Source organism: Lissotriton helveticus, chromosome 8 (genome assembly GCF_964261635.1).
Source record: "Lissotriton helveticus chromosome 8, aLisHel1.1, whole genome shotgun sequence".
In the NCBI taxonomy this organism is placed as follows: Eukaryota; Metazoa; Chordata; class Amphibia; order Caudata; family Salamandridae; genus Lissotriton; species Lissotriton helveticus.
In genome coordinates, this window is record NC_136069.1 from 62,232,304 (window position 1) to 62,257,255 (window position 24,952).

Genomic DNA, 24,952 nt, shown 5'->3' on the forward strand with positions numbered 1-24,952 from the left:
TGATGTAATATGAGGTCATAATCAGTGCATGTTGGGGTCATGAGTTGTTAGTTTACTGAACTAAAGCTATCAATTTTCATTGTTTTTTCCATTTGTTTAACTGTAGGCCTTGTGTGGCTTTGTGAAAAGCAGCAAATCTCCTAAGACCACAAATGCCGCCCGGCGCAAAACACCTTTAATTCACCTTATGATTATCTATCAAAATAACGAGGCAGGCGCTGGACCTGGAAGGCAAGGAACGGGTTTATTACTCCGGAGGAGAACACATCACTTCAGACATCGGGATATCGTCAGGAGGTGCTCTAACTGCCTCTCTGTGGTTCGGCCTTTTATACACATTTGCATCAGTTTATTGCATGGTTAAACATCTTTGGAATCCCCGCCTTAGGCTAGTTCCCACACAAACCTAGCAGCAATCATCCCCCCACCCAGAACTAACAGATGATCGCTATCTCGCAGCTGGACATTCCGACAGGATCTATAAACATGTGGAATCGGTCAGATCTAAGGGTTTGGGTTATTGAATAAGTCAGGCCCCTTTGTTGGTGAAACAAGCCCTGCCGTGTGTAGGTAATAAACTATGTCCACAGGGGTCGGTTAGTGCCTGGGACCGGATTGAGTGGCCAGGTGCAGGGAAGGAGGTTATCAAAGGGGCTTGCCTGTGCATGGAGGATGAAAGGACAAACGTGTTTGGCGCGGGAAGTGACTCCGGGGCTTTGTCATGATGACAAGGTTTTACAACCCCAGTACATTTGTTCAGGCTTAGTCAGAGCACTGGGGGATGATAGCGGGGCCAGGGTGACACACAGGTGACCAGCAGAGTATGAAATGGCCGTGATGTCTAAAATAGTTGCTGCTTACGCGCACGCAGAGGCTCTTGCTAGACAAGATGGCGCCGGCAATGTTCATGCTTGTTATTTTATTTTCCACAACTTCATCACCTAAATATAACACCACTTAAACTTTTTTGTGTGAATTCTGTGTAATGCCTTACCTGATTCTCATGTCCAGCCTCATTCAGATCTGTAAAGTCTTGGATTTGCTGAACTTGCAGTGGCAGGTGTCTGGGACACCAAGATGAACACAGGTACGGTAGTTGGTTTTGGAAAGCACTGATGCTTAGGTGAGATTTCCTTTGTGTGTTGAGCATTGGGTACGAGGGGAAAGACCTTCTCCAGAAGGTGCAGTATATGAAAGCATGAAGAGCAGCACACATTCACTTTCAACTTGAAGGACAGGTCTTTAATTGACCAAGAACTACATGGATTTTACACCAGGGGCTCAGAGGACCCAGGGGCTCAGAAGACCTTTCCGCCAGGAGTAGAGTAACACAGCTATAGCCTTAAGTTCAATAAACTGGCACTGATCATTCAGTGTCCCAAAAGCTAAGCAGAGGAAGTTATTCTTTTGAGATTACTATGGATGGTTTTTAGGTTCCCTTCGGCTAGCCAGAGCCCAGTGTCCTACTTGCAGATATGTGAAGATGTTTATAAAAAAGAACAGGGGGGGCTAAAACAATTGTAAATATGGAGGGTTAGGCAGCTGTGGCACACAGATGTAGTTATGTGTCCTTCCAGTAAAGAGCTATTTTAAAAGAAGTTTAAAATATTTGTGCTTCAATTTAGAGCGTGCTAAAAGGAGACGCCTTTCAGTAATGGTACCAGAGGACACGATCGACCTCACAGAAAGTGAGGACATGACATTATCTGAGGGTGAAGAGTCTGCTGAAGAAACCGGGAGTGAAGGTGAGTGAATTGTTGAGACAGTTGGTTTCTTGAGAAATTCTTTAAGTCCTGTGGAATCCTAAAAGAAAAGCCACCCCTCAAACCTCCGTCACCAGCAAGTTGGACTACAAAAACACTCTCTATACCAGCATCACCAAGCAGGATTTAAGAAGACTGCCCAAGTCAGAGAGGTAATTTGTCATTCACGTTCCATGGTATAGAACATATATCGTTTGATATTCGTGGTGGAAATAGGGAACTGAAGGTTCGCCAGTGTGAGGCAAGGTGGATACTTAAGCTACGTGCGGTGGAACAGGGGATCAATGTGAGTTCTGAGCTGCAGTATTTTTTAGGATGTTAACTGTATAAAATGAATTGCCTGTGAGCAATTCATATACTGGGAGTGTCATGTTTACAATAACCTTGATTTGTGGTGCAACTCATTTCGATAGGAGCAAAGATCTGTATTGCATCCTCTGTAACGTATATGCAATATGTATGATACTGATGCCTGAACCGTAATGCTATACATAACATAATTTGGTGTTACAAACATACTTGCAGAATTAATGTAATCCCACATAGGTAAGAAAAATGGATGGTCAATTAATGTTGTAACTATATGATTTTATTCTGCATCATGGACAAATATGTTTTCCAATAATGTATTGAATATAGGAAAGGATTAGTCCTTCCTTTATTTTCCTTCGCTCTCTCTTTGATGGTGCTTTTATGGTGGAGAGTATTACTCTCTTGATCACGATTTTGTGTTATTGGGTTTCTCTTTAAGTGGTCTTTCTCCTTTATTTATTTATTTCTGAGACTCTTTCAAATTAAAATTATTTTTCTTATTCTCTCTTTCTATGTGAGCAGGCACCGTGAGGTTAGTGTTTTTATTAAGTCCGTATTTTTTTATGATCGACCTTTTTTCTCCTAAAGGACCGAGGTATATATATCTTTCAAAATAACTTTATTTGTAGAAAATAAGTAACAGGGTGAATACGCCATGAGAATATATTCAGTTTCTAACCATTCTAAGAAGGCGCCCGTAGATCTTGTTCTTGCGGTGTGAGGGTCCGCTTTTTGTGTCGAGGGTCTTTGTAAGAAAAAGGATCAGTATGGCGGTGGCTTTACATGCCACTAGCATCTCGGATTATACATGCCGGGAGGTTAACAGGAACAACAGGTGAGAGCGCAAAACTAATAGCATACTGAGCACCGGATTTAGTTGGTTGTGTTGGGGTTTGTTTACATTGAAACCGTGACCTGGTTATGTGCAGGGATAACGATTAGATATGGTTAATGTTAAATTCGGGTGGCCATCGGTCGAGTAGATGAGGACTATGATAGTTATCTAAAATATTGCAAGTGGATACAATGTAGGAGATTCTCTATTTTATGAATAAATTTAGATTGCTGGAAGCGGGTGAATACCATGTATGTCTTGATTCACCTTGAACATTGATGGTCAAATTTAATTAAACAGGGACCTACAGTCCTGGAGAAGTAAAACTGAATTGGATATCGTGCTATTGGGCCATTGTGTTTGAGATTAATATACTGGAGATTGAATCATATTAGATAAGTTAAGTGGAAGATGTATCTGATTATTGATGGACTTCTTAAACCCACACAAGAAGTGGTATTAAATGGTATGTTTATCTGCTTATGTTTTTAGCTACATTTATATATCAGAATTGAAAATAAAGAGTGCAGATTACTAGTTGCTATAGGTGATTAGGTTGATTTTAGATAAGGTTTGAAGGATTCACGCTGCACTGCATGAAAATAAATATGTTGTTGGTTTGAGAATTGGCGCTGGTTTAAAATACTACGGCGCCGGTTGTTGATTGGTTTTAAGTGCACAACTTGGGTGTTTTTCTCTTTTTTTCTTTTGGTCTCTCAGTTTCTAGACTATTCCCTTTACCCAGTGCAGGTTAGGCTTCGCTTCCATCAGGAGTAAGTTGGTATAGGGAATTTATTGTATATAATTTGTATTGCAGCCCTGATGAAGTCTTTTGGAGAATAACCATAGACGAAACACGCCTGTTGGCTGTTTCTCTGGCTGTATTGCTGTATTTGATTTCAAGATTTATGGACTGGAGAGTTTGTTAACAAGTCCTCGTGGAGGAGTAAAGAAACACGACAAATAAAGAAACCACAGACTTATATTGAACTTTTTCTGCTTGAAATTATAATTGGGAATTTTACTTTAACTTGTGATATTACAAGAATATCTTTTCCTCAGGGATTCTTAACAAAGTTGAGGATTTAAGAAGACTCCAATCTGTCCAGAGCATGGCAGGCAGACACATATGCAACCTCCCATGCAGAACTCACATCACATGATACTTTAACTTGCCCTGTTAAAAGTCCTTACTCACGCTTAAGGCACTACACAACTTGGGGCTCATGTACGTGAACAATTGCCTCGCCTTCCAACAACCACCCAGACTCCTCCGTTCCACAGGGCTTTTGCTCGCACACATCCCATGAATTTATAGACACGATCCGGGGGATGGGTCTTCCCTTGTATTGCTCCTAAAGTGTGGATGGGTCTTCCCTTATATTGCTCTTAAAGTGTGGATGGGTCTTCCCTTATATTGCTTCTAAAATGTGGAATGACCTCCCACTTCACATCACAGCCTCCTACTCTATTCTTGAATTCCACATGAAGCTCATGACCTGGCCATTCAAATAACCCCCATTCCCCACACAAGGCTAGGTACACACTACTCATTGCTCCTCATTGCCACATGCTCAGTGCTAGGATACGCTTGCGGGTCATAGTGCACTATCCAAATACATATAACATAACATAAGTGTTTCAGACACTATTTAATTCACCCAGAACTTCTGCCATTGGATCATAAAATGCATTGTAGTCTTATCAGGCACTTTGTCCCTCCCTTGGCACTTTTACTGTGTACATCTTGTGCTGGCACTTCACCAGAGCACCACTTTGTGGACCACCCCCCTCCCACCCTGCACTATCAGCTAAGAGTTCCAATCTGGTCTAAAAAATGTAGAATCTGACCACAGATATCTCCAATTATGGGGATCACCTCTGTGCTCCTCCCCTCTGCTAATAGTCAAGCTTGGGCAGCCTGTACAGGGAACAGCTCTAGACAATTCAATTCCCAGACAAGCACTCAGGCAAACTGAGTACAAGAATGAAGAAGTGGTCCGTGACCAATTATTTTGGAGACTTGAGTTCAATAATTTACACAGTCAGTATTATGTGAAGTACTATAACACTGATATTGAATATCTATAAGAACTATACAGTAATACTCAATTACATTTAAAAAGTACACGCATTTTGGAGAAACCACACAAGTAGCAATAGAAGGGCCAAACCAATTATCATTCATAAAGCATTTATTAGTTCTCTGGGTAAGCAATTTGTTCAAGCACAATGGGTTGCGCGCAAAATGGGAAAAAGGGTAGGGAGTGGTAGTGGTGGGTGATAGAAGTGTAAATCAAATAGAAAGAAATACAGTACAGTATTTTGAAACTACTGGTGGTCCAAACCAGTTATACAAGGCCTGTTCGATAGACAACAATTATTTGTTTGTTTGGATGTGAAGAACAGCTTAAAATACGCTGTGGGGAGGCAGGAAGCCGCCAAGGGGGCAAAATATTTCTAAAGGGTAGTGAGGGTTTGAAGTTTTTACGGAGCGTGCCCAGTTGGGCATATGGCTGCCGTCTGTAGTACCTTGCACGATGGCAGGAACACATCGAGGATTTCCCTGTTCATAGAAACCTTGCCCTAAGTTCTATGAGGCATTGTGTTTATAATTCCAGGCAAATCATTCTTTTAATCCTGATGATGATCCCTTTACTTTATGCTATCACTGGAAGGTGGGTTGATCCTGTGTGGGCCCCAATTTAGAAGATGTGGAGTTCAGTTTTGATTCTATAAATGTTAAGTATTCATGCCAGTCTGAGGGTTTGGTAGCAGTAGGGGGATTTGGAGTGTTATCTTGGCTCAGCACGTGTCCAGCCACTTGTGCCCTACTGCATCACACGTCATGTAAAGATGACACCTGGAGTCCAAAATGGCATAACTTTGCCGTACACACACCACGGTTTCAACCTGTTCACGGTTTGTGTGTGGTTTTAAAAAAAGTGGTAGAACATTACTATCACATCCAAGTGCTTCAAATTTTCTTTAAGCAACCCAGAAATGGCACAGAGCAATTTGTTAAGAAACTTAGTTACATAGGATTGGATGGCTTGGAACAGGACATATCTGCTTACATCCTAAATTTATAATGGGTAATATAGTTTGTGCAGCAAAGGTTTTATGATTACACTCCCAGTTTATTATGTATATCATCACAGTCTTAGATGCTTGTAATATTATTCCAGATCATTGGGGAGATGATTGACATGTCAACACATTTCATATGTCTAGTACTTATTTTTGCCTCGTATTTGATCGGATTGCGATTGCAGAGGTATAGCTCACGTGAGTCCATCAAAAATGTAAGTGGTCCAGAGCAAAGCTAGTAAGAAACGATTATGTTTTAATAAAATATTTTGAAATCCTTTACACAGAGATTGAAAAATGAAGGGGCTTGGGTATAACTTTGCACCAGGTCATTCATTGAGCTGATTTCCTTCTTTTTGCGACCAGGATTTGTCAACCAACGTGTGTGAGAATTCATGCGAGATACAAAAGCTGTGTAATTGCCACTTTACCTTCAGCTATCACATATCCTAGGATCATTCGCTATCTTTAAAGTCTCCGTAACCCAATTCACTGTGATGTTAATTTGCAGGTGACGATCATGAAAAAGGACAAAAGAAACGAAGGAGAGATCAGGAGTTACACAAAAGAATCCCAGAGTACTTCTTTTATAAATATGATGAAATCTGCCCTCAAGCATATGTCACACCGGATTCTGGAGTCCCAACGAATCTCCTGGAGTTTATGTATCCTTCCGCCTTTCACTTAAACCTGCTGGAAACAGCAGTGATGTTTAAAGGTAGTTCAATTGTACTGTAATTTCGCAGAAGTCCTTTTCGAAATATTCCATTAATATCGCTTTGGATTTCAGGCCAAATCAGAAGGTAGTTTTTCTTAAGAAAATGAGAGCAAAATATTTTACTTTTTTTTAAAGTCACAGGTTAATCAGATTCCCAGCTTTGGTAGTCAGAGTGCAGGCATAATTCACAGGTAAGTCAACAATAAATACATTAAGGAATACCATGGCCAAAGATTCCGGGACAACGCTGTGCCTCTTACAGTTCTTTTTGAAAGCTAGTTATTGACATCATCATAATATGGCACATGCTGTGCCCATCAATATGCATCATTGCTGGAGAAGGCAATTACTGTCAAGAAGGTTCTTTGCTGAGTCCCTTTGTGGTCTTTCAACTCTAGCTCCCTCAATAATGCACACCACCTCCAATGGACTCTCTTGTCTGTCAACAAGTCTTCAAGTTGAGGACGGCATCTAAATCTGCAGAGATCTCCCCAAACGTGTTATGAAATGAAAAAGGAATACGTTGTTGAGTCCTATTTTTCATTTTTAGAGATCCACCAAAAGCAAAATATCTATTATTTGATTTCTGAAAATGTCCATGGCATAACCACTTGAGGAGCCCCACAGTGACTATGGCCATCTTTCCTTCTATTTATCATAGTCAAGGAGACAACATCCAGCTGCAAGTCAAGCTCAAGGAAGGAGGCAAACTCATGTTAGAAATCAGAGCATACTTGGTTGGCCTATATCTAATGATTCAGAAAAGGGGGTGGTGATGAACAGAGTGTCTGAATTAAGCAGACCACTCTTACCCAGTCCAAAGATCAGGGCTTGATCCATCACCGTTATTTAGCTCACTGCCCCATCCCAGCTCAGAACCTGGCTATATGCAAATTAGTCTGTCCCTGGCCCAGTGCATCATGGGAACAGGGCAGACCAAACTACCAAGCCAATTCTTCACCAGAAAGGAGACAAGCTTCCGGGGACCGGTTTCTGCCATTTCAGGCGTCGTCGGCCCGGCTTGCTTGAATCCTGATGGAGCAGTGAGCAAGGGACTCATGTCTGAGTATACCCTTCCATGCTTATGGTGGACAAAATGATTCAGAAAAGGGGGTGGTGATGAACAGAGTGTCTGAATTAAGCAGACCGCTCTTACCCAGTCCAAAGATCAGGGCTTGATCCATCACCGTTATTTAGCTCACTGCCCCATCCCAGCTCAGAACCTGGCTATATGCAAATTAGTCTGTCCCTGGCCCAGTGCATCATGGGAACAGGGCAGACCAAACTACCAAGCCAATTCTTCACCAGAAAGGAGACAAGCTTCCGGGGACCGGTTTCTGCCATTTCAGGCGTCGTCGGCCCGGCTTGCTTGAATCCTGATGGAGCAGTGAGCAAGGGACTCATGTCTGAGTATACCCTTCCACGCTTATGGTGGACAAAATGATTCAGAAAAGGGGGTGGTGATGAACAGAGTGTCTGAATTAAGCAGACCACTCTTACCCAGTCCAAAGATCAGGGCTTGATCCATCACCGTTATTTAGCTCACTGCCCCATCCCAGCTCAGAACCTGGCTATATGCAAATTAGTCTGTCCCTGGCCCAGTGCATCATGGGAACAGGGCAGACCAAACTACCAAGCCAATTCTTCACCGGAAAGGAGACAAGCTTCCGGGGACCGGTTTCTGCCATTTCAGGCGTCGTCGGCCCGGCTTGCTTGAATCCTGATGGAGCAGTGAGCAAGGGACTCATGTCTGAGTATACCCTTCCACGCTTATGGTGGACAAAATGATTCAGAAAAGGGGGTGGTGATGAACAGAGTGTCTGAATTAAGCAGACCACTCTTACCCAGTCCAAAGATCAGGGCTTGATCCATCACCGTTATTTAGCTCACTGCCCCATCCCAGCTCAGAACCTGGCCTTTTCTGAATCATTTTTGTCCACCATTGGCGTGGAAGGGTATACTCAGATGTGAGTCCCTTGCTCATTGCACCATCAGGATTCAAGCAAGCCGGGCCGACGACGCCTGAAATGGCAGAAACCGGTCCCCGGAAGCTTGTTTCCTTCCCAGTATAAGAATTGGCTTGGTAGTTTGGTTTGCCCTGTTCCCATCATGCACTGGGACAGGAACAGACTAATTTGCATATAGCCAAGTTCTGAGCTGGGATGGTGCAGTGAGCTAGAGAACGGTTATGGATCAGGCCCTGATCTTTGGACTGGGTAGGAGTGGTCTGCTTAATTCAGGCACTCTGTTCATCACCACCCCCTTTTCTGAATCATTTTTGTCCACCATTGGCGTGGAAGGGTATACTCAGATGTGAGTCCCTTGCTCATTGCACCATCAGGATTCAAGCAAGCCGGGCCGACGACGCCTGAAATGGCAGAAACCGGTCCCCGGAAGCTTGTTTGCTTCCCAGTATAAGAATTGGCTTGGTAGTTTGGTTTGCCCTGTTCCCATCATGCACTGGGACAGGAACAGACTAATTTGCATATAGCCAAGTTCTGAGCTGGGATGGTGCAGTGAGCTAGAGAACGGTGATGGATCAGGCCCTGATCTTTGGACTGGGTAGGAGTGGTCTGCTTAATTCAGGCACTCTGTTCATCACCACCCCCTTTTCTGAATCATTTTTGTCCACCATTGGCGTGGAAGGGTATACTCAGATGTGAGTCCCTTGCTCATTGCACCATCAGGATTCAAGCAAGCCGGGCCGACGACGCCTGAAATGGCAGAAACCGGTCCCCGGAAGCTTGTTTCCTTCCCAGTATAAGAATTGGCTTGGTAGTTTGGTTTGCCCTGTTCCCATCATGCACTGGGACAGGAACAGACTAATTTGCATATAGCCAAGTTCTGAGCTGGGATGGTGCAGTGAGCTAGGGAACGGTGATGGATCAGGCCCTGATCCTTTGGACTGGGTAGGAGTGGTCTGCTTAATTCAGGCACTCTGTTCATCACCACCCCCTTTTCTGAATCATTTTTGTCCACCATTGGCGTGGAAGGGTATACTCAGATGTGAGTCCCTTGCTCATTGCACCATCAGGATTCAAGCAAGCCGGGCCGACGACGCCTGAAATGGCAGAAACCGGTCCCTGGAAGCTTGTTTCCTTCCCAGTATAAGAATTGGCTTGGTAGTTTGGTTTGCCCTGTTCCCATCATGCACTGGGACAGGAACAGACTAATTTGCATATAGCCAAGTTCTGAGCTGGGATGGTGCAGTGAGCTAGAGAACGGTGATGGATCAGGCCCTGATCTTTGGACTGGGTAGGAGTGGTCTGCTTAATTCAGGCACTCTGTTCATCACCACCCCCTTTTCTGAATCATTTTTGTCCACCATTGGCGTGGAAGGGTATACTCAGATGTGAGTCCCTTGCTCATTGCACCATCAGGATTCAAGCAAGCCGGGCCGACGACGCCTGAAATGGCAGAAACCGGTCCCCGGAAGCTTGTTTCCTTCCCAGTATAAGAATTGGCTTGGTAGTTTGGTTTGCCCTGTTCCCATCATGCACTGGGACAGGAACAGACTAATTTGCATATAGCCAACTTCTGAGCTGGGATGGTGCAGTGAGCTAGAGAACGGTGATGGATCAGGCCCTGATCTTTGGACTGGGTAGGAGTGGTCTGCTTAATTCAGGCACTCTGTTCATCACCACCCCCTTTTCTGAATCATTTTTGTCCATCATTGGCGTGGAAGGGTATACTCAGATGTGAGTCCCTTGCTCATTGCACCATCAGGATTCAAGCAAGCCGGGCCGACGACGCCTGAAATGGCAGAAACCGGTCCCCGGAAGCTTGTTTCCTTCCCAGTATAAGAATTGGCTTGGTAGTTTGGTTTGCCCTGTTCCCATCATGCACTGGGACAGGAACAGACTAATTTGCATATAGCCAAGTTCTGAGCTGGGATGGTGCAGTGAGCTAGAGAACGGTGATGGATCAGGCCCTGATCTTTGGACTGGGTAGGAGTGGTCTGCTTAATTCAGGCACTCTGTTCATCACCACCCCCTTTTCTGAATCATTTTTGTCCACCATTGGCGTGGAAGGGTATACTCAGATGTGAGTCCCTTGCTCATTGCACCATCAGGATTCAAGCAAGGCGGGCCGACGACGCCTGAAATGGCAGAAACCGGTCCCCGGAAGCTTGTTTCCTTCCCAGTATAAGAATTGGCTTGGTAGTTTGGTTTGCCCTGTTCCCATCATGCTCTGGGACAGGAACAGACTAATTTGCATATAGCCAAGTTCTGAGCTGGGATGGTGCAGTGAGCTAGAGAACGGTGATGGATCAGGCCCTGATCTTTGGACTGGGTAGGAGTGGTCTGCTTAATTCAGGCACTCTGTTCATCACCACCCCCTTTTCTGAATCATTTTTGTCCACCATTGGCGTGGAAGGGTATACTCAGATGTGAGTCCCTTGCTCATTGCACCATCAGGATTCAAGCAAGCCGGGCCGACGACGCCTGAAATGGCAGAAACCGGTCCCCGGGAGCTTGTTTCCTTACCAGTATAAGAATTGGCTTGGTAGTTTGGTTTGCCCTGTTCCCATCATGCACTGGGACAGGAACAGACTAATTTGCATATAGCCAAGTTCTGAGCTGGGATGGTGCAGTGAGCTAGAGAACGGTGATGGATCAGGCCCTGATCTTTGGACTGGGTAGGAGTGGTCTGCTTAATTCAGGCACTCTGTTCATCACCACCCCCTTTTCTGGCCTATATCTAATGACCTCACCTTAAATGGACCAAATGGAGCTGAGAACAGGGTGCTCTAGAGGGGGCCAATAGCAATAAAACACCGTCTCAACTGGTATGTCATGCAAGGAGACTGTTTAAAAACATGTATCAATCACATAGCACAGGAAAGGGACGAGGCAGACGAAGTAGGTGTAGAAGGGTTGTTATTTGCATATAGAGGCACAAAACACAACTAAATTGCAGTAACCATAACAACAAAATGTGCACTGGGGGTGTTGCAGTGAATAAATGGCGCAGTGACACATGTGATTAGGAAACAACGTGAGGCGGCGAAGAAACAATAATCAGTGTGGTTCAAACAAAAGTATTTACAACTTAAAACATAATTTCATTATTTGTGAATGACCCTTTGGTTGCCGCGAATGTTGTTGTAGAGTCGACAGCGTTTTCACCTCCTTAACTTGAGGTCATCATCAGGACAATGGTTACACAATTCAAAGAGTACTCTGAAGGCACTTAGAGGGGTGGGAGAATGGAGAATCCAGAGGGTAAATTCCGCTCGTCTGGAGACGCAGTGAAGCGTCACTTGAAGGGAGGCAGCGTTGAATTGCTCGGATGAGGTTGTGTGATGAAGGTCCAGCGTCAAGGGAAGGAGCTTGTGGATAGCTGGGCTGCGCTCTGAGAAGTGAATTGTACTGGCTGCAAGGGAACAGAGCGTCGAATCTGGGGGTAAATCTAGCCCAGCTAAGTCGTGGTCCAGAGAGCCGGAATTAGTCCGGGGGACAGGACGAGTGAAGCGTCTCAGTAAAGAGGGGGCCAAAGCCTCGTCCTTTGCTTAATTTAACTAAATGGATACAAACAGATTAAAGGGCGCTCTTCAAAATATTATCAGGGTATGTTCATAGCAATTTATACGAATCGGTGCATCAAGAAGAAAGATGTGTATCCAACATCTACAAGTCCCGCATGTGCAGAAACAAACAAAAACAAAATCCTCTGAGCACACTAAAATAAATCTTTCTGTAAATATAACTCCAGTCTAATTGGCAAATGTCACTTATAAGTAAATCAATTGACTAGTCCAAGTCTTCTCCAATTGAGGTTTCACAGTTCATCTGTATTTATTTTCATATCATCAATCTTCTCATATTAATCATTTTTCATGGTACATCAGCCAACACGTGTTTCGTCGTGTGATATACAACACATTGACTTCCTCAGGGCTGCAACCAAATAAACAATACCCATGAGTTTGACACGATCAACGTATGGCTATATGTGTAGCAGTGTGTAAAAGTGAAAACACACAGAGTAAGATTCAGAAGCCTCCTCCTTTGCTACTCTGCTGTCCTTGGCCTTGATTATGTCATTTTTCCTCATGCAAACCCCTTCTGAAATTGGCCTAAACCTTTGCTATATATGAAGTTCAGAGAAATTCCCGATTCAGCCTGTAGAGAACTGTTGGACAAGTCAGGAATTCTGAGTAAGTCAGTCTTACCTCATGCAGTGACACCTCAGTGTTTTCCTTAGACCTTTTCATCAGTCCATACCTGGCTAAAATATCCCTGAAATATAGCCAGGATCTTATGATTTACTTAAAGAAATAGTTGCAGAACACCGATTTCAGAGCTAAATTGTCATTTCTTAGGTGAATTCTCAGAATTGTGCAATATTTTTGCATGCTGGAATCTGTATTTGACATGTAGGTGTGATAAGGGAGTTTAGATGGACTCTTAAAAGATAGTATGGTTTGTCATTCAGTATTATCAAACCTGACTATTTGAAGTTATAGACAATACTGGTATAGATGATTGAGATTTCTACTGTATTTGTCTCTGTGTGCGAAGAGAGTTTCTGGTTACAGAAATTAAATGCTGCTTTCTTGGTAGTTACTCTCTTAACAAAGAGGGAGATACAGGGGTTGTCTTCTGACTCTTCCCCACTGTACATTATTGCCAGACAGTACATTTTTGTCCTTGGGCCATACCTGATGCTCTAGCGAAATTGGACTCGTATTTCTAAATAAGTGAGTGATTCTTTTATACAATACAAAGGAATTCTGCCGCTGTTGTCAGTTGACATCATACGAGTGTACAACCACATCGATAACCCCAGTATAATGCACCTGAGTCTGCGGCTACCTTCTTCTGCGGCTACCTTCTTCTGCCTCCCTTAGATCCCTAATAATATGAGGGAAGTGGGATTGGCTAAAGTTGTTGCTCTCTGATCTTCCACTGGGTCTCTAGAGACCCCATGTACTTGTTATCCCTTCCTATACTTGTTTATAATGACCATGCAAATCTATGAGAGTGGTGTCTGAGGGACAGAGGGGGTAAACTATGAACAACATAACATAATATGAGGGAAGGTGTCAGTGAAGGGAAATGTTTCACCTCTTGGTTCTCAATCTCACCATTTGTTGTCTATGATGTCACTCTTACCCACTCAGTGGAAACCTGTGTTTTTTTAATACTTTCTCAGATACAATTGTACATGTTCTTTATTACCAGACCTATTTAATATGAATGGTCGGAAGCTAAGATTCTGTTTATAATGGGAAGAAATAACCTTGATTACCATATTATGCCAACTTTACTTCAAAATGACTGTGCCCTTGAAATGTGGACATGCTACATGCAAGGATGTTTAAAGTCAATTTTCTTTGAAACCGTTATTGATTTGCTGAGGAGAACAAACAGTTCGATGTACCTGGAAATTTGTTTCCTTAACCACTCACGCCCTAGACACTCCTTTGGGTACGACTGCACAAAAAGAGCCAATCTGGAGTTGCTGGATGACCACACCATCCTTTACATTGCTGGCAGCTTAGTCGTTATCTTGAATATCAAAACCAAGGAGCACACCTACCTGAGATGCTGCAGTGGTGGAGGGATCGGAAATATTGCGGTAAGATTTCAATTGATAAAAACACTGTTCAGGAGGAATAACTCATTTTTGCAAATTATAACATTTTACTCAAAATGTACATTTTAATGAGGGGTATTACAACTATTGAACATACCTGCATGGGTTTAAAACCCAGTGTATAGTTTAATCTTCTTCTTGTTTTTGGGGTGGTAAGAGCTATTGACACCAAGAACATACAGAATTATTCTTGAGCTAACACTAAACACTGTGTGGCATCATAAGTAGTAATGCCAGCATGGAGGAGTATTTTATGGAAGATTTTGCACTCTGATCCTGTAAGCAGGCACTTAGAGTGGGAAGGTTCCCTAGATAATATAATATTTTCAGAGGGCATAAGGAGACATCAACAAACCTATCCGTAAACCTGTGGACAGTTCCCAGGAGAGCAACTGATGAAAATAGGAGAATATACTGAGAAAAGTAAAATTCTAGTGGATTTCCAGTTATACTCCTTAAGTTTTTTTAAACTAAAAAATGCATCAATCTCTGTGCATCTTAGGCCTCAGTTGCATAGAGGCTTGAGTGAATGAGCTCGGGTAGTGTACACAACAGATCAAATGACTTTCAGGCACTTGAGGTTGAACCATGGGTCCTAAACATTTTAAAGCATGGCTGCCAAGGCATATACCAGTTTCTAAAGGGAGAGGGGGCTTTTAACCACTGATATAGCCACCTGCAGAAGGCCTGTGATGCTATTATAACAGTCCAATCACTATGGGTAGAATGTTCTAAAATAAACTGGAAGAAACAGAAAGATAAACATTGGAATATTGGTGCAGAAGTTCTGAACCTGCCATTATTGTCCATGAGCCACTGCATTCTCTTCAACTGAGCTCAAAACATTTGTATGTTGTAATATAGCCTTATATGCCACATAGTGGTCTATACCGGCCGCTAAAGGCCCCCTTCAGCGTTATAGGATGAGGGTCTGAAACAAGGGAGTCAGACTTTTTCGGCTAGTGTTTCCTCTACATCTGGGTTTAAGGCTATCAGACCATTCTGTCCCAATTGTCCAGAATGTCCTAACAAATCACCACAGCCCTAGGGTTTTAAACTCCCTGTTGCGCCACGCCTTCTAAGCTTCTATTCAGTTTGGCTGGCAGTTGGTGCTATGCGCATAGATGTGCACACTGCCACAGTAGTAAGTGCCAATCACTGACAGCAGGAGCTGTGAAAGTGGGCTGCAGCCAGCCCCTGAATCCTATTCAGCTTTGCCAAACTGCTTTTCTTCATTTGGTGGAGCTGAGGGAGCTACAGATGCTGAGGAGGACTCCTCCTTCCTCCTTCCGGAGCTCCACTTCAGTGACACTGTGAAGCACAGGACGTAAGAGGGAAGAACGTGTGCTGTTTTCCCTCCTCACAGCCTCTGCCTTTACCATTCTTCTGCATGAACTAAATATCCTGAGGACATGCACGAGAGAGAGTAAGAGACAGTCAGAGGCTGTAAATTCGGGCATTGCAATGTTTATAGTCCACTGCTGGTCCACTGTAGTCAATGGAGCTGTCACCATTCTCATACTATTTATTTAGTTTAATGTTTTGGACATATCTACACATCTGTTTTCGGTTTCTGTGTCTCAGAAAGAAGTGATGGGGCTTCCCATTGTGTAAATGGCAGTGCAAACCCATGCAAATGAGGAAATGCCTTTGTCCATGTGTCTCTGCCATATTACTGAGCCAGTTCCACAGCGTCATTAACGGAGCACCACCCCGGAAGTGTTGTAAAGTCAGTGTGCCTGCCGCACCAAGTGTACCCATAGGAAGGTGGCGCATAGGGTTCACATGTAAGAGAGCTGACTCTTACCATTACTCCAAATAAACCTTCTGAACAATGTGATTTCCATAGGCCCATCGCAGTACACCTGCCCTCCCTTATACAGCTGTATACGCAAGGGGAACGCGGTTGCACAGCGTGGGTAGGGTATTAGGAAAGGTCTACATAGGTAATGAATCTTTGATCTGCATTTTATGACAAGGTATTATTGCACAAACTGGATTACTATGCAGCAGCTTGAATACAATACCAGCTTCAGATTGTAAGACTCAGTATACCGGCTCTGCACCTCACAAGAAGAGTTTCTTGGTTCCTCAGAGAATGTACTGTTTGCTTCTCATTGCAGATAGTACTGAACACAGTCTTCTGGTATACTCTTAATAGACCGTGATCGGTTTAGTAGCAAGGACTTCAGTTCGGGTTTTATACTATATCACCAAGGTGAGGAATTCCTACAAGTATTGGAACCCCTGTCCCCAAAGTTAGACTTGGCACTGAATATGCTTCCAAGGAAATCTGCCTCGCTGTGCCTAATCTGAGTTTACCAATGTTTATTGTTCCTAGAAGAAGCACCATGCTTCAGGTTCAGTGGCTCACTGAATCAACAACCCTCAACTAATGACATGTGGATCACTGAATCACCAACCCTCAACTAATGACACATGGATTACCGAATAACCAAACCTTAACTAATGACACATGGATCACTGAATCACCAACCCTCAACTAATGACACGTGAATCACTGACTCACTGACCCTCAACTAATGACACGTGGATCAGTGAATCACCAACACTTAACTAATGACATGTGGATCACTGAATCACCGACCCTCAACTAATGACACGAGGATCACTGAATCACCAACCCTCAACTAATGACACGAGGATCACTAAATCACCAACCCTCAACTAATGACACGTGGATCACTGAATCACTGACCCTCAACTAATGACACGAGGATCACTGAATCACCAACCCTCAACTAATGACACGTGGATCACTGAATCACCGACCCTCAACTAATGACACGAGGATCACTGAATCACCAACCCTCAACTAATGACACATGGATCACTGAATCACCGACCCTCAACTAATGACACGAGGATCACTGAATCACCAACCCTCAACTAATGATACGTGGATCACTGAATCACCAACCCTCAACTAATGATACGAGGATCACTGAATCACCGACCCTTAACTAATGACACATGGAACACTGAATCACCGACCGTCAGCTAATGACACGTGGATCACTGAATCACCAACCCTCAATGACACACTTGATTCAGAACTTCTTAGCTCCAGACGCTGTACAGGGCACAACTGCCATGTTTCAGAGTTGAAATTGTGAAGCAGATGGTTCTTTTATGGGTAAGAAGGGCGTTTATGGCATCTAATCTTGGCTGTCGAGATTAAAATATCAAGAGATCTTTGGTGGCTAGCTGGAATAGCTACCAAAGGTGAAATGAAAACATATTGGTTAGAGAACCTGTTTGATGGTGGCTGACAATAATAAAATGCAGGCTTGTTCACTATGGCCACCAAGAGTGAGTCTCTAGTGGGATCTACACTGGCCTTATTGCATTGGCACCTTATGTAGCGATGTCGGCTTTCATAAACGGGGAAGCAATGAATGGTGCCTCCATGTTCCATAGGCTGCTGCATGTGCAAGAGGGGAGAGACATTGCCAACCATCAGACCATGAGGTCTGTACCTTGGCTTCCCTGCAGTTGGGTCTCTGCCTCCCATGCATATAAAGGGCAGCACATTGGCACTGAAAGATGAAACCGAAGTTCCTGTGTCTACTTGAAAGAGCAAGAACTTGCCTATAGTGGGAAGAAAGAATTGTTTTAGTATATAGGTGGATGGTCAGGTCTGTATTGTGCACCGTCAATGAGGGAGTGCCCTAGATCAGATTGTGAAGGTGCTCTCAGCTTTGTAGGGCCAGTCCTCCACAATAAGAGAGGTTCGTAGTACAATGTGGTCTGCGAAACAATGGTTTCCCAGTTCAATCCTTCTCTAGTCAGATAGTTCTGTGGTATTCACAGGCACCTGAAAGCATACCTGCCGACAGTAAGAACAAACATGGTCTGAGCATAAAAGAATCAAAGATTGTGACATTTTGTGGCAATTGAAAACTTTCTGGCAGGGGACAAACTGAAGGAAGGAAAGTGATTGCTTAGATCGGTGTCTGCTTTTTCTGGGAACCTGACCTAAAATAAGTGATTTTCAATACTGAAACAGCATTTATGGTGAGCAAGAATCACAGTTTATTAGTGCCTAATTGGGAGCAGTTCACCATTAATGTCTTCAGGTAAAAGTCTGTCAACCATAAAGAACCATTACTTAGCTGTTCATCAACGCTTCTTACCTATCATCCAGCTGCAGTTCTCTGTTCTCCCCGGTAATCATGCTTCAGCTGTAACAAGACCATTATGCTATTTTCCATGAAGCTTCCAAGGCTTTACTTCTTCCTCTTTCCTTCCTGCTGATATCTGCACTGGTCTGGTGGTAACTGCACTTATCGTGTGGTAGATGTAGAGCTTGGACATGATGCTCACCTTGCTTGATTGGGAGTGCGCTTCAGGGATTTCTGGCAGGATGTGGCTTAATGGCAGTGGGCTGCTGAAGAATATTTAAATAAAAAGAAGAGGGATGGCTGCGAACACATATTTAAATCATAAGAGCTGATTTCCCTATGATAGGGATAATAAGGCGATGTGACAAAGGAAGATATTTTGCGCTCTTTATTAATGTGCAAAGAAAGAAGGAGACTTAATGAAGAGATAGAATCAATTTCCTCAACACAGATTTCATATAGTGGCTGTAGGTCTCATTGTGTATGTGGCTTCAATTTAGGTGAAAGATTTTTTTTAAGACTCGCCGTCTGTAACTGCTGATATGCTTCTTAAAGGATGGACTGGAATTTCACTTGGCTTACAAACTTCCACAGAAGGCATGAGCTCTACTTAGAGAGACAATCAAGAGCAAAACAACTAAATTCTGTCACTTGGTGGACTGGACTTGGAGAGAAACAGTACTATCTTCACAATCTCCCAAATTCGAGATCATAATAGAGAAGGAAATGGGAAAGGGAGTCTGCTGTTGAAATCAGTAGGTGATGAGATGCACAGTAGTATTACGCCAAAAATAAGCAAGCATGATGCATGGTGAAGGACAAGGGTAAAGAGGGACATTCTTTAAATATGGAAACGCTCAACTTATTACCCTTGGGAAACATTTGTGAATTATCTTTGCAACCCTATGCATACTTTTCAGAACTGGTCAATACCAAGTGATACACCTAATAGGCCTTCATTGTTGGTTCTCCAGGTCATAGAAAAAAATATACTTTTTCCAGCTTGTGTGACATTTCAATTAAGACAGGATGTAGTCAAGAACTTTCCTTAACCACTAGTCATGTTTGTATATCAGTTTGAGATGGTAATTATCACAAGTCACTGTCAGTCAAACACTTGTGAAATCTCAAACAACAGGTATAACTATATAATTGTGGCTGTACCACAACATTGTGCCCTTGTGAATCACTAATGTGCCAAATACTACTACGCCAATAGCAGCATGAACCCTTATTGGATATTTTTTCCAGGTATAATTTTCAAAAGACAGGATTTGGGGCAAAAGAACAACCTTTATACTTACCTAAATCAAGTCTAAGGGGCCCATTAGGATGTAGGACGGATCGCCAACGCCTGCATGGCAGTGGCAATCCGCCCTACATCCTAGCCCGCCCGCCACCCATTTCCCCCCTGCCACATTAGTATGGTGAGGGGACCGCGGCGGACGGGAAGACCGTCCGCCACTTTTCCACCCGTTCAATGAGTTGACCAGGCGGAAAGGGTTTCATATGGTGGCGGTGTCTGTTAGACACTGCCATCCATATCAGGATGCAGGTGGGAGGGTGCCTTTCCGTGGCAGCGTTACCGCCACGGAAAGGCATGCGGTGTTCGCGGGCCCCTAGGATGTTGGGGGGTGGCACCTGGGGCGTACCTATGGTACCCCCCAGCAGTTCCATGCACAACATGGCAGGCACCGCGCGGTGCCTGCCATGTTGTGCATGGAAGTGCACTACATGCCTTCCTGGCATTGTGGCGGGCGGTACTGAGTGCACCGCCTGCCACAATGCCAGGAATGCAGGATGCGCCCGCCACTGTGTCGGGTGCATCCTAATTGCCCACACTGGACCCCCCGCCCTTATGGCAGGCGGTCCCAATCCCCGAAAGGATGGCGGGTGAACAAAGTCCACCCGCCATCCTAATGACCCCCTAAGTGTGGGTTAAATTATAGCTCTTCCACCTTTTACATACTTGAAAGCAATGGACTAATTGAACATGTTAGTAATGTTGAAAACAATGGTAATCACTAACCTTAAGAAATCAGGATTCAGGAACTCCCATCCGTGCCCCCTCACTTTAGTGAGGACGATTAGGAAGAAAACCAGGGATTCATGCAAAGATGTGGTGGATTATTTGGTGGACCTCATCAAAAGGATGACTCCACTTGTGCACTGGGCAAAATACATCCTCTAAGCCAGGAATGATTGAAGGCATAGTATGCTGGTTACCAGGAGGTTTGGAAAGTTCTGAACTTGAAGGGTTATCAGGGCAAGGCTAAAATATTTTCGGAAAGTTCAAAATGGGTGCTTCAAAATCCAATTGACCCCGAACGCAGGTGGACCCAATTTTAAACTGATACTAACAGAGTGTACAATCTCAAAAGAGCTGAAGCCTATGGTATAGCTATCATATTTTTCACAAGCATTCCTAATGCATTGTTGCTTTAAAAGAGAAGACAGACTAGACCAATGATATGTTATGCAATACATATGATGGACTGTTCTACTAAACTTCACTTGAATCTCAACTTTGAGTCAAGTATTTCTTACGCATATCTAAAGTTTTCCTCCTGTGTTGCACACTTTCAGCTGCAATAGTGAGGTGACAATTGGTGTGAATAGTTTTAGTGATTAACTCTGTCCCCTTAATTCACGTAAAGGTTTGACATACACTTTGGGTGTGTATATATGTGCTACCCCTTCCCCACACTGGGCTTTAAAAATGCTATTTATGTGTATGATTCTAATTAGGTTTGTCACAGTCTTTATTGGATATCCGTTCTCAATAGTCCTAAGAATTTTCTGTAGGATGCTCATTTATCTGTGGAATACTGTGAGATCCGATCAAACCTGACCAAGAGACATTATGTGGCATCACTCTCATCTTTTGGCTTTCACTGTGGTAGTATTGTATGCCTTGTACCAAGGTGAAGGTGTCAAATACCAGCGATTTAAAGTCATACCGTCACATCTAACAAATTTCATTAGATGCATACCCAAATAAAACTGTTTCTATTTCAGTGGTAGACATTTGTCATGAAGATGAACTTAAATTGACACTCAACGTCAAAATCTTTTAACAAATGTCCTATCTTTTTACTACAATACATTCAGAAACTGCTAAAGTTCCTGTGGTACTATGACAAAATTCCCTTGATTTTGACATAGAATCGACATAAATATTCATCCCAAGACAGACGTTAGGTTCTTTGATATTCCTTCAATCAATCCGGTATTAATGCGTATCCTTAGATTAGCTGACAGGTGATAACACACTTTGTACTCCCTGTATGACTACATGTCTGTACAGCTACGACTTTTACTTCCCCATTTTTGCGATTACATCCTTTTCCTCATAAATTTGAAATTACTTTTACTTTGTCTTCCTTACTTTGTCCTGACTTCACTGCATTCCTCACCCCTCATCTTAAACTTTACCGGAATTCTAATACATTCCTTCATTGTATTTTTTATTTAATTTAAAGTCATTATTATATTACCTTTACCGTAACCTTAAATTGAATTAACTTGTATAATTATTTAAAGTAATATGTCGCCTTGTTTTAATATTAACTCTGACCCAACCCTAAACTTAATTTTAAAAGTATACATTTGTTGTTATGCTGAGGGCTAGCTTCATCAAATATTTTTCTAAAATACATAGTCAATTTTTCCCAGCTCTGGATTTACTTATTTACCATATTGACTCCCAAGAATCCTAAAAGTGTGTAAAACTACAGTGGATGACTCCTGATACATGGACAACACATATATTTAAGCCGGGTTGTTCTGCGAATGCCAAGAACACTATGGATTATTTTTTAATACTTGGTGTTTTTGGCCAGCTCGATTAGAGCCTCACAATTTTTCACCCCCAGTGGGTGTGAAAATGTCTTTCTTCAACAGTTCCATGCAAAATGTCACATTGTATTGACTTTCAAAAAGAATGCATCACTGAGTGATGTATGCCTTTCTTTGATGACTGTGTCCACACCTGTCCAAACAGATCTATTTTCTCTAAGTGAAAAAATGGGATGTGAATCTGGCTATTTTAAGCTTTGAACTGATTGTTCAATGCCATTCGAAGTAGGTGTTTGTTGAACTCAATATATTATAAAGTGTGCCATCTTAGCATAAACGTTTAGTTAGTACAATTCAAGGTATGAAAATATGTATGTTTCTTTTACAATCATTTGATTAATTGTAATATACATCATGATAACATCTTGCAAAAGTGAAATGTTGAAATGTATTTCTCAAGTGTAGTAAATATTCTATTTTGATAATATATACATATAAACATATCTGCAGCAAATCACATCCTTTGCAGTTGATTTAGAACATAAAAAGTCTAGATGTTGCTGTGTATGTGATGAGTTACTGAGTACTGGCAAATATTTCAAACTGGGATAAAATTTAATAATAATAATCATGTGCAATAATGATTTATTGGAACCATCCTGAGTGGAGAATATCTTTATATTTATTAATGTTCTTCCATAGATACTTTGTTATTTTCCATTTTTATATTATGATGTATGTTTGTCCTTTAAATCAGTATTTTTCAATACAAAAGGTAAGGTTTATGGGTGATGGTGGTTGCAGAGTACATGCTGACGACCAATACATGTTTGTGGCACAGAAGAACCTGTTTTTTCCGGTGCTACATTTTGGCATCATGGTATCAGGTTAAAAGAATGATTTCTTTTTGTGCAGGTGCACTACAGTAAATACTACTTTGCAGTAGCTGAAAAAGGAGAAAACCCCAAGATTATGATTTATGAATATCCATCTCTAAAATCTTATAGAATCCTCAGAGGTATGTTCCATGGCATTATCTCATAATTTGTGATTTCAGAAGTGATTTGAGTAATGGACTATGGGGTGTGCTGCTTAAAACATGTTCCATACTTAGCCACACTATACATAATATATATCAGTTGAGCTCTGGCAAACAAGCTCCTAACCCCCAAGGGCATCTTGTGGCATTTCAACACTGTTGTCTCATATTTAGACTAGGTAACCATCTTCATCAGCCTTGTTTTCCATCTCCCATGCTATGAAGACATGCACTTAAGTCGCCCCTCAACATCAAAATCTTTTAATGAATGTCCTAGCTTTTTCCTACAATACATTCAGAAATTGCTAATATGCCTGTGGTCCCTTGATTTTGACATGGAATGGGCATGCAGTTAAACAATTCAGTCAGACATTGAATGAATTCCATCATTAGTCTCACCATGCCACAGCCCCACACAATCATTCACTGCCTGGACACCAGCTTCACTATGACGAGTAGTTCCCACTTACTATGATCAATCAGCATGAAAACCACAGACAGCACACACGCATGGCCAATAACAATTCCTCCCAAGAAACATGTACGGTTCTTTGATTTTCATTCAGTTATAGAGAATTTGGTGGATGGGAAATTCTCTTAAAGCGTGGTGAATATTCTTTATGCCAAGTTACAAGTCCCATAGGCTCTGAAGCACTTGTAATATGGTTGGCGCGATATCTGCCATGTTACAATTGCCATAGGCTCTAAAGCACTTGTAATATGGGTGGCGCGATATCTGCCATGTTACAAGTCCCTTAGGCTCTAAAGCACTTGTAATATGGTTGGCGCGATATCTGCCATATTACAAGTGCCATAGGCTCTAAAGCACTTGTAATATGGTTGACGCGATATCTGCCATGTTACAAGTGACATAGGCTCTGAAGCACTTGTGATATGGTTGACGCTTTTCTGATGGAATAGCCCATCTGCCAAGCCCTTTATTTTTAGTCCCAGTCCATCCCATGTATTTTCTTATAATCATGAAACCAGAGTGATTGCAGCCTTTTCTCCAGCACCTTCGTAAATTCCAAATACAGTATGTCAAAAATATCACCCAAAACGTTCTAATTTAAAACAGTGAAAACAATCTGACTCAGTATAGCCACCTTAAACCCACTTGTCCAACACAATCCACGCTGTAGAAAACTATTGTAACATAACATAACAATGCATTTTCAGAATACTGCTTAGTCAAGACAGAAAAGCATACAAAGCTTCAGCATGCTAACAGTTTTAGTTACCCCAGATCTCATTCCACTGGTGGACACTGGTGAGGTATTGATAAACCAATGATGAAATTTGCAATACCCTCAAATACACTAAAGCTATCATTCTGAGACGCACATTAAATTAGTTTCATATTTCAAGTGGGATGCACAAACCACGGTTTCTTACTGTGCAGGTCCTCCAAGATACTGCAAAGATAAAGTTGCCTGATAGAAATAAGTGAAAAGGGGAAATTGTGTTCAGGTTTACCATTTGTTAACACTGAAACCTCATGTTGTTCCCCATTCCGAAACTAGGAATATTGCAGTGAAACCCCCTGGGGTAATACTATGATAACCATGATGTCAATGGGTAGTTTTATCACCTGATATGTTGAACCCAGTCGGAATGAGGGGATACGTGCTATGAATATGATATGAAAGG

At 42.5% G+C, this 24,952-nt stretch overlaps 1 protein-coding gene across 2 annotated transcripts in view; it reads left to right on the plus strand.

Moving 5' to 3' along the window:
- CFAP44 (cilia and flagella associated protein 44) overlaps positions 1 to 24,952 on the plus strand; it is a 969,845-nt gene that overhangs the window by 371,970 nt on the left and 572,923 nt on the right. For both annotated transcript variants that reach the window (XM_078656625.1, XM_078656626.1), the window contains 4 exons: positions 1,626 to 1,745; positions 6,512 to 6,665; positions 14,140 to 14,302; positions 23,179 to 23,281. In XM_078656625.1, the coding sequence (XP_078512751.1) occupies positions 1,626 to 1,745; positions 6,512 to 6,665; positions 14,140 to 14,302; positions 23,179 to 23,281 (540 nt within the window). The remainder of the gene's footprint in view (positions 1 to 1,625; positions 1,746 to 6,511; positions 6,666 to 14,139; positions 14,303 to 23,178; positions 23,282 to 24,952) is intronic.